Source organism: Suricata suricatta, chromosome 9 (assembly GCF_006229205.1).
Source record: "Suricata suricatta isolate VVHF042 chromosome 9, meerkat_22Aug2017_6uvM2_HiC, whole genome shotgun sequence".
NCBI classification, from domain to species: domain Eukaryota; kingdom Metazoa; phylum Chordata; class Mammalia; order Carnivora; family Herpestidae; genus Suricata; species Suricata suricatta.
Window position 1 is genome coordinate 70,193,023 of NC_043708.1, and position 10,554 is coordinate 70,203,576.

A 10,554-nucleotide genomic window follows, 5' to 3' on the forward strand; every position below is an offset into this window, starting at 1 on the left:
GCGGCACCGCGCGGCGCTGGGCGGAGGGTGGGGTGCGGTGGGGGGCGGGGGTGCTGCTTGCTAACACGCGCACAGCCGTGGCTGCTGTCGGGGAAATGGAACCCGGAGGGAGTGTGAAGCGTTCTGGGACGGAAAGCGGCGACCCTGCTGCTGGCTCGTCCCAGTCCTGCTGGCTCGCTGCGTGCGTGAGCATTTAAGCGGAGACCTGGTGGTGTCCGCTTCTATTTTCCCTATCCTCCGGAAGTCAGAGCAGAAGCCATGACCACCCGGGCACCAGCATCCCTAGCTCGTAAATGATCCTGTGTAACTGCCAGAAATAACCTGGCCTTCAGTTTTGGCCCCAACCTCCTCAGAATTCAGGCTGGAAGTAGCACATTCTTTCCTGCTGCTCTTAAGGAAGCCTAGGTCGCTGTTTCTCTCCCCCACGCAGTCACCTTTAGGAAGTTTTAATTGATTATATGTCACAGCTACCGGGGGATATTGGGATCTTGAAGGATCTTTTTAGGTAAGACCCACAACCACCACTTTGCTGTAAAAAGAAATGCTAATATGATAGGAAGAACAGAAATGGACGACTGTGGGTCTCTTCTCACCTTTCTCACCATCCATGCTCCTGCACTGGACCCCATGCTCTAGATCTCTATGGCTAGAAGTGCAGAGGGGAGAGGAACCCAGCCAAGGAGGGAAGGTTGAGGAGGAGGTTGAGGTAGCAGGCCTGCAGTTGAAAGGGCCCTGCCTGGTTCAACCTCAGCCTTCCCACCCTGAGAGGACAGCCTAGAGTAGACAATGCTTTGGTCAAGGGAGAGGAAAGGACAGGATCCTCTTAGTAATTTCCTTTTGGGGCCTGTGAGAAGTGGCTGTTGAGTGGAAAGAAAACTCTTTGGCTAAGCCAGCAGAGTCAAAAGGAATAAAGGAGCTTGGACAGAGTGCAATAAAATGGCAGGAAGAACCTAGGTGTGGATATGCTGGGTTCAAGGAGATGAGGCAGACATGCCTGAGCAGTTTGTGCCTGTCTTCCCATCATGTTCAAGGCTTTCCAAAGAAATGGTTCTTATGGGCCTCCCTGGTATGGCAATCTTAGAGCAGATGTTTACTGTTTATGGGCATTTTGACCCCAGAGGTAGGGGCCCCTTCTCCCTGAGAGTCAGGTTGCCCCCTCTGACAGAATCCCCAGCCTGACTGCACCCTTCTACTCTGGCCCCCAGTTAGGGGCCCTCTTCCTTGGCTACAGCCTTGCCCAGCTGCCAGAGGGTGGGAGCAGGACAGGCCTGGGCCCATCAGTTGCTGCAGCTGCTGCACGGGCTCCCAAACCCCTGGGCAAAGCCTGGGATGGGCCCCAACAGGCAAGGAGTATGGCAGTGTGCCAAGGGGGAGAGGTGGGGCGGGGTGAGGCAGGCCCGTTGGGATCTGCTCCCCAAAGACAGTCCCTAGCCCTCACTCATGGGCCTGGAATTGGGGAGTGGAGGGAGGGAAGAACACACCCAGGAAAGGTGGGCTCCAGAGCCAAGTGTATGTGTTTAAGTGGGGGGATGTCAGAGAAGAGCATTTCAGCTCTACTCCTCCCATAATCAATGTCTGGGAGACATTAGGGATTCTGTCGCCCTTCCCCCACCTTCCTAGGCAACTTCCAGTCCCTGGAACACACCCTACATTCTTAGCAGCCACCTCCCCACAGGAGTCATGCTCACATGGTCCCCTCTGCACAAGGCCCTCTGCTGAGCCATAGCCTTCTTTCCATCCTGGAAGCCCGGAGGTGTGGGGCAGTAGGAAGTCATTCCATAGTTGAAGAGCAGCTCATTTTGCAGATGAGGAGACTGTGGCCCCAGAGAGGCTTTCTGGACCTGGCCTGCTTTCTCTAGGAGTCCACTGCTAGGACATTATGGACTGGCATGTCTGACTCCTTGTCCCATACAGTGCCACAGGGATCCTATCCTAGCCTGTTAGTCTTTTCACCCTGACAGAACGTAAGCATTTGATGGCCAAGGACCATATCTTTGACCTCCAATCTTCCACAGTATGGGACACCATATTTTTGGTAGGCACAGAATAGATGCTCAGAAAATATCTGTTGATTAATCACGTAAACAAGAATGGGTCTGCTCAGCCAAGACCTTTCTGCTTCCCATTTCCCATTATTATCCTCTCTTCCCAGGAAGGAGCCCATCAAAGGGAGGCTAAGACCCCTGGTCCTCTGACACAATTAGAAAAGAACAGTCAGAAAAGATCCTGAATCTCTGGTTTGGAGCTGGGGGCATAGGGTGTGATGCTAACAACCTCTTCTCTCCCCTCAGGCACCTGTATCAAGTGCAACAAAGGCATCTATGGGCAGAGCAATGCCTGCCAGGCCCTGGACAGCCTCTACCACACCCAGTGCTTTGTCTGCTGCTCCTGTGGTGAGTGTATCCCCTTGGCCTTGCTGATGGGGGCCGGGGCCTCAAGCACTCGCCACATGCATCCACACTCCCCAGCCCATCCATACTCACAGGTGCCTAGGGAGAGCAGAGCTTGTGCCCCTTCACCTGCTCGCACAGCAGCTGTTGGGTGCCCACCGTATGTCTGCCCCGCCTTCCCTTCTCTGTGCTCTACCTGACTCTCCAGTCCCCAGGTGGTGTCTGCTATCTGGGGTCAGTCCTCCCTTCCTCCATTCAGCCACTTTCCTCCCCTCCATTCCTCCCTCTTTCTTCTGCTTCCTTGCTTGCCCAGCCTGGATTCCAGCCCGGCCTCGGCCTCTCCTTGGTGGGGTTTGGTCCTGGGCAGTCTGAGTTGCCTGGGGCGACAGTGAAAGACTGGAATGTGGGGAGGGTGGGGGTGGGCTGGGGGAATGGGGAGCCATGGGGGGGCGGAGAGAGGGGTTTTCTCTTGGCTGGTCAGAGTTCAGCCACCTCGCTGGAGTGCAGGCCACAGGGCCATGCCAAGCTGATGACATCACGCTCCAGGAATGCCCGCTGCTGTTAGCTCAGGAGGCCCGCCTGGGAGGGGGGGTGCTCCAAGCAGGCCTTAACTCCCTCAGCCCTTCCCTCACCTCCCTCATTACCCCTCCCCACTGCTTACCCACTCTTGATTCCTGTGCTAAACCTTTAATCTCCTATCTCTGCCTGCCTGACTCCAGCACTCAGCTTTTCTCTCCCTCCACCCTAATCCCCCACCACCATCACCACCTCTGTCTGGTTCTCTTCGGTTCATCTATCTGTCCTGTTTATAGGGCCTCCTTTGGGTCTGTCTCTTCCCTTCTTTCTACCTCTGCTGTGTCTCATGAGTTTCTAAGTCAGCTTTTCTAAACCACTGGGGAGAGGTGGAAATGGAGATTGTGATCAAAAGAGGGCAGAGGAAGTGGCAAAAATGCCCATTCTCCACCCTGAGTCTCACTCCTCCCCACTCACTGACAAGTTAGACACCCTGGAGCAGTTCCTAAGTGTTGGTCACATGCTTTGTCTGCTCACAGAAGATCCTGGATTCTTTGGGTTCCTCTAAGCTTGGGGAGGGGGGGCGGGCAATCCAGTGCAGTGGGAAGGGGAATTGACTTTGCTCCCAAGCAAAGCACTCTGTCCCCAGCAGTAATGCCAGTATGTTTTGACCTGCCGAGCCTGTCCCTGAAAGAAGACAGACTGGGGTAGGAGAGCAGGATGGCTGTACACAAAAAGGCCCCTAGGTTGAAAAGTCCCAGAGGGTGAAGCCTGTGATAGTGTGACCACCTCTGTGGGCCTCATCCAGCACCTTGTCCAGAGCTCTTTTACCTTGCGTTCCAGCGTATGGTTGGCTGTGCTTTCCCTGGTGGCTCCCCGTGCCCTGGCAAGGAATGCGTTTGTTCAGGGAGGCCGGGAAATGAGAAAACTGTTGAGGAGGTAGGAACTGGAGAAGCAGTGAGCAGAGAGGGGAAGCTGGCAGGAATGAGACCAAAGCACATTGGAATTGCATCAGATGGGACTTTTGTATAGGGAGGGAGGACAAACAGCAGTTAGGAGCATAGGCACTAAAGTCCAGATTTAAATACACCCTGTGACTTTGGAGAGCAGTGACCCTGGGGCAGGGAAACCCTGTACCTGGACCCAGGGATGGCTTCCAGTCCTTTGTCTGTGCTTCTAGGGCGAACTTTGCGCTGCAAAGCTTTCTACAGCGTCAATGGGTCCGTGTACTGTGAGGAAGACTATCTGGTGAGTGAGGGGTCCCCTGGGCCTGGACTTGGCTCCCACACTGGGACTCCCTTCTTGGTGGCCCATGGGGGTTTCCACCCATCTGGTCATTCTCTGCTTGTAACACCCTCCCTTGGTCTTTTCTTTCTCTGTAGTTTTCTGGGTTTCAAGAGGCAGCTGAGAAATGCTGTGTCTGTGGTCACTTGATTTTGGAGAAGGTAAGCAAAGTGTTTTCACCTGAGACTCTCCGTGAGGCTGAGGGGCCGAGGGGTAGAGCCAGGGGCTAGGTGGGTACTGAGAAGTGTGGAGGGAGGAGCAGTATCACCACATGAATCACTTTCATCTCATTCTTCCCCAGAGCAGCTGTTTACAGTGGCGTCCCTCTGCTTCTGGGGTCAAGTCTGGACCCCCAATCCTGCCATCCCAGACTTCTATAACCCGGTCCCTCCCTAATTCTGCAGGCACAGCCAGGCCTTCCAGCTGAGCTAGGAGTGTGGGGTCCTGGGTCTTCATGTCTACTGTCTAGGATCAGTTAGAACTCAGGGTTGTTCTTTTCTTTCTTTCTTTCTTTCTTTTTTTTTAATACACGAAGAAGCAATAGGATTAGATCAGAGGTCTTCAACCCTAGCAGACTAGCAAAGTTTCTGCCTCTGTTTTAAGAGTCCTGGCTTCCCTCAGATTACATAGTATTGTTCTGGAGGATAGCAGGGGGTTGGGTGAAGTTGAGAGACAGCAGGAAAGACCATGGGTAGCTGGGTAACTGGAGAGCCAAGCCTGGAGGGAGACTGAATCTCCTCCCGATCTGTGAGCCAGATCTTACAGGCCATGGGGAAGTCCTATCACCCAGGCTGCTTCCGATGCATCGTTTGCAACAAGTGCCTGGATGGCATCCCCTTCACGGTGGACTTCTCCAACCAGGTGTACTGCGTCACTGACTACCACAAGTGAGTCTATCCCCTTGGGGTGTGGTGTGGAACTGGGCTCAGGGATTCTTCAACCTCAGTTCATCTCTGCCCTCTCTTTTTCAGAAATTATGCTCCTAAGTGTGCGGCCTGTGGCCAACCCATCCTCCCCTCAGAGGTCAGTATGTTTGGGTTCTCCTGCAGGGCAGTCAGTGCCGCTGCCCCTGGGAAGGGGATGGGACATAGGGCCTGGCTTCCCGCGGGAGGCGGTGGCGCTGAGGAATGTACTCTGTGAAGATTCCCGTGTGACTCTGCTCTCAGGGTCACCACCCTGACCCTAACATCCGGGCCTGGACATGTCTGACAGCCTCACTGGGCCCAGGCTTCATCTGGTCCCTCCCAGCCCAGAGGAGGAGACTTTCTTTGAGGTCAAGGTCACCAGATCCCAGATGTAGGGGCTGGAAAAAAGGTGGGAAGAATCCTTAGGACTGGCAGGAAGATGTCAGCAATGATTTATGCTGTGTGTACTAAGCATTTTCCTAGGGAGAGAAGCCAAAAGCCAATGAGATATCACACCCTGTTGGACCTCTTTGTCCCTGACTTAACATACTTTACTTGTGCTGCCTGCTCCTTTTCCCTCCCTCTGCTTTCCTCAAAGCTGGGAGAGGTAGGTAAGGCCAGAGCTGCTGGACAGAGGGAAGACAATGACAGGACATGTCCTCCTGGAGGCAGCCCTAAGAAAGGGGAGGGGAGAATTCTGATAGGATCTGCAAAGGACAACTCAAAGCTACAGGATTGCAGAGAGCTCTCTCTGGAGGCCTTTGTAGGCTCTTCCCCTTGGGGTGGGAAGGGGCCCGTAGTGGGGAGGGTAGAGTTGGGGTTGTCATGCTCTGCTCATCCCATGCTCATCCCTGGGGGGTCTGCATCATTTCAGGGCTGTGAGGACATCGTGAGGGTGATCTCCATGGACCGGGATTATCACTTTGAGTGCTACCACTGTGAGGTGAGTGTTGGGAGCCAGGGGCATCCGGAGGAGAATAGGAATGGGACTGGAGGATGGGGCACATCCCTGAATTGCCTATAGGAGAAGTCTAAGGCATGGAAACCAGGAAGGCGCTCTGACCTGTCTCCAGTCTCAGTCTCTCTCTCTCCCTCTCTCTCTTTCTCTCTCTCTCTCTCTCTCTCTTTCTCTCTCTCTCTCTCTCTCTTATTCTCCAGCCACTCTCATGTCTTGGTTGTTTAGTCCTTTCTGAATCTGGCTTCCCCAGAGGCAAGACTAAACTAGGGACTCCTGCTAACCGCTGGTAATGGGAGTCTGTCTCATTATTTCTGCTGTAGCAGCGACACCTGCTGTCCTGCTGAGGTATTTTCTCAGGTTTCTCCTCTGGGAGTCTATCCCTTCCAACCCTGCCCCCTTTCTTCCAGTCATTAGGATGTCTGAGGTGCCTAGGCTGAGGTAAACTAGATGTCCTTCTTTCCCAGGACTGCCGGATGCAGCTGAGTGATGAGGAAGGCTGCTGCTGCTTCCCTCTGGATGGGCACTTGCTCTGCCACGGCTGTCACATGCAGCGGCTTAATGCCCGACAGCCCCCTGCCAACTATATCTGAACTGCAGTCACCACTGCTGCCGCTGCCTTCACCACCATTGACAAATTCCTCTGGCCAGAGGGCCCCTCTGAGGCTAGCCGAGGCAAGGAATGCGCTCCCAGGCGGGGCAGAAGAGCCCTCTGGGGAAGCCCCAAGGGCCAGAGACCCAAAGATATGACATTCCAAATGGATTGTGGAGAAAGACCTTCTGATTGCCATGGTGGGGTGACTGGCTTTCTTTCCATGTGTGCAGCCTGTGCTGTAGTGTATACTCAGGCATGCACAGGCAAGTTCCAGTACTTTCTAAAGGTCTGATTCTGGTCTGTCTCCAGTGTATGTTTGTGCATAAGTCAAGCAACATTCTGGCTTTGGAAGAGAGGACATCATGAGCACTCCTCACTCTTTTGTACCCCTCATGTGGGTCAGATATGAGGTCAGCCGGTTCTTACCACAGTGTCTTATCTCTGTATCTGGATGAAGAGATGGAAACTAGACCTTATTAACGAGTTCTTTCTTGGCCACCTTCCCTCTATGGACTAGAAGTGGTGCTCACCCCTCTGCTGGGAAGGGGGACAGCTCTGGGTGGGCCTGTTGCCCATATTGCCTGTTTCTCAGGGACTCACGTGGTCCTGGGAAGGCTAGATGGGTGCCTGTACTTGGTTCCTCTTCACCTCAGCCGGGTGGAGGTGCCCGGAGAGACGTGTGGGAAGTGTCAGGCTAACCGCATTCCGTGCACACGCCCAGATGTCGGTGCACTGAGACCTCCAGCCCAATATAGACACACTTAGGCACATTCATAGACACACTGTCTCACACCCTTTTTCTCAGGTCACTCTTACCCCAGTTCCCTCATAGTCCCTCACCTCCCCAGCCCTGCCACCTCTCCGAGGAATCTAGGATTATAACCACTGCAACTCCCAAACTTGGACTTTCTGGGGAGCCCGAGGGGCGGCACACTTTGATCTGGTTCTCGTCAGTTTGGCTGAAATCGGTTTACCTAAGCTAGATTCCACTAAAGCCAATTCATGGGACACTTGTATGCTTAAAGTTTACTTTTCTAGGGGGGGAGGGTGCAAACAAGGTGGTTTTATTAAAAGCACAGGAATAGAACCCATGGGCAGAAAGAGCTGCCAAAGTTTACTTTACTTAATGACCAGTTTGCCAAAAGCGCAATCCCTTTGGGGTATTTTACTAGCCATTTAGGTGTTCCGTTGTTATGTTTTAGGTGTTTTCAGGATTTATATCTATTCATCCAACGGTACTTCAGAGTTACTGTCAACAACATAAATTTATCAAATTTGCAGCACTTTGTAATGATGAGATTGCTTCCTACGTTTATGGACATTTTCCTATGTTATCTATTCTTCAAACACTTTTCTAAAAAGTTTAAAGTTTCTAGCAATAAATATAATTGGTATGGACATTTTGTGTATCATTTTTTGTGTTTCTTAATTCAATATTCCTTTACAAATTAGATGCCTTGGAAAACTTAATAGAGCTCAATATGATTTTACCTTAGCCTAACTTCTACATTCCTGCTGTTAAAAGTGCCAATATATTCTAAACAAATGAACGGGCATGTGGCATATTCAGTTGACAAACAATTAAGTTACATGGACAACAACAATAAAAAGTGAAAAGGTAAATCTGCTATCCTTTTGAAATGCTGCAGATTTGATAAATATTTTAGACTTCTAATTGTAGGTGAATTGGTTTTAGGCAAATCAATCTGATAATCTTTGATCCTTAGTCTTCATTCCCTGTCATTTAGAGTTTCGTCCTGGAAATGGTGACTCCTGAGAACAGAAATTCCCACTTAGGGGATATTCTAAGGTGACCATGCCAGCCAAGCTGGGGTTGCAGATGAGAGGCCTGTGCATGTGGGTAGGAGTGGGGGTAAGAGCTCACATTCATGCCCCTGACTGCCAGAGGGGATGCACTTTTTCTGGAGGGATAAATGTTCTGACACTAGATTACCTGGTCTTCAGCTGGGATTGCTTCTTCTGAATTATTATTATTAAATAAGTGAATACGAAGACTCTGACTGGGCAGTTTTTTCACCAGGTTACTCCAGGCCTGGGAAATCCAGGCAAGCTTCTATACCTTTACACCCATCCCTTCTCTGACTCTTGGAGGTCGTGTCCACTCTGACCTCTTTTGTTTCTTACTCTGATTCCAGCCTCCATCTGTTGCTGACTGGCTGATTCCTTTCTGGGTCTGTGCTCTGTGCCAGCCCCGGGGCACAGCCCTGAGGCTGAGGCTACTCCCTTCCTCTGTCCTGAGAAAAGACAAGTGCTAACAGCTGATGAGGACAGGCCCAGAGAAGGCAGGCTGTGGCAGAAGCCGCCCCACATTGTCACTGGCAGGCTCCCAAGTGTACTCTGCATTGCAAGAGTCCCTTCCTGTTCCCAGGGAGACGGTCCATCCTGACCTGTTCTATTTAATATTTACAGCTAATAGATTCATGGGATGCTGCAAAGGATACAGCAATAGGTAGACCTTGTTTAGCCAGCTTACCATCTGATTTTCATTAATAGCCACAAGGCCTGAGATGGGGCAAGGGGGAATGGGGGAACCATGGATCCACTTTGTGCCTCTGGATGAGAGACACAGTACAGGGTCAGGCTTTCACAGCAGACTGGCTGTTTGCTCTGGTCAGCTCCATTCACTACAGGCCCCAATGTGGTTTGGTTTATGAAGAACAAGGCTGGTGGTGGTTCTCCCTCTGCCTCGCTGCCTCAAGACCTGTCTCTCCATTCCCCCTTTCCTAGGCCAGGGAAATGGTAAGATTCCATTTGCAATCAGGCTGGAAACTGTCCTCAGTTGAGGAAGTAGAGAAAGCTATTTCTAGGCACATAAAGCCAGCTGGATAAGGTCCTTGAGATTGCACGTGTAACAAGAGGGATAAAAAGAGAGAAGGGAGACAGATAGGATGAGACAAAAGGATTGTTGTTTAAGAAGGATCCAGACCCCAGAGTGGGGTCATTTGGAGTTGTAATGCTAGAGGGTTCAACAACAAGAACAATCTCTTTCCTCTCTATTCTTCCTCACAGCAAAGGAGGGCCTAAGACGGCCTCTGCCTTGTCGCCGATTGCTGGTGTAGAGCCCTTGGAATATCCACACTTGGCCCTGGTTGTGAAGGACTGAGGTTTGACCTTGGAAACAAGAGCAAACTGTCACTGGGATATATGGATTACAGCAGTCTACCTGGTGTTTGGATAGCGGTCAGAAGCAGATTCTGTCCACCTATGCTTAGAAAGGATAGCACTGCCCTTTGAGAAGGGAGCCAAGAAGCGAACCAAGCAGGGAGACATGGGTTAGCAGGAACATCTGCTGAACGGTGTAGGTTAAACTTGTGTCCTAGAGAGTTAGAGCCAAGTGGGGTGTGGTTGTAGAGCCTGGTGACCTCATTTTGCCAAACGAAGAAATAGAAATGGAATGATAACGGCATTTACATAAGGTCATACAGATGGAAAATGACCTTCCAACTTTTTTTATGTATTTAATTTTTTATTTATTTATTTTATTTGTTTTTAATAGTTTATTGTCAAATTGGTTTCCATACAACACCCAGTGCTCTTCCCCACAAGTGCCCCCATCCATGACCATCATCCCCTTCCCCCCTGCCCCTCCCCCTTCAACCCTCAGTTTGTTTTCAGTATTCAATATTCTCTCAGGTTTTGCGTCCCTCTCTCTCCCCAACTCTCTTTCGCCCTTCCCCTCTCCCTGGTCCTCCATTAGGTTTCTCCTGTTAGACCTATGAGTGCAAACATATGGTATCTGTCCTTCTCCACCTGACTTATTTCGCTTAGCATGACACCCTTGAGGTCCATCCACATTCCTACAAATGGCCATATTGCATTCTTTCTCATTGCCATGTAGTACTCCATTGTATATATATACCACATCTTCTTGATCCAATTATCAGGTGATGG

General features: G+C 51.2%; 1 protein-coding gene across 1 annotated transcript in view; it reads left to right on the forward strand.

Moving 5' to 3' along the window:
• AJUBA (ajuba LIM protein) overlaps positions 1-8,655 on the forward strand; it is a 10,524-nt gene extending 1,869 nt beyond the window's left edge. The window contains exons 2-8 of the mRNA XM_029951053.1: positions 2,292-2,393; positions 4,084-4,151; positions 4,286-4,348; positions 4,944-5,074; positions 5,159-5,210; positions 5,967-6,035; positions 6,515-8,655. Coding sequence (XP_029806913.1) covers positions 2,292-2,393; positions 4,084-4,151; positions 4,286-4,348; positions 4,944-5,074; positions 5,159-5,210; positions 5,967-6,035; positions 6,515-6,640 — 611 coding nt within the window. The 3' untranslated portion in view covers positions 6,641-8,655. The remainder of the gene's footprint in view (positions 1-2,291; positions 2,394-4,083; positions 4,152-4,285; positions 4,349-4,943; positions 5,075-5,158; positions 5,211-5,966; positions 6,036-6,514) is intronic.
• Positions 8,656-10,554: the final 1,899 nt, after the last annotated feature.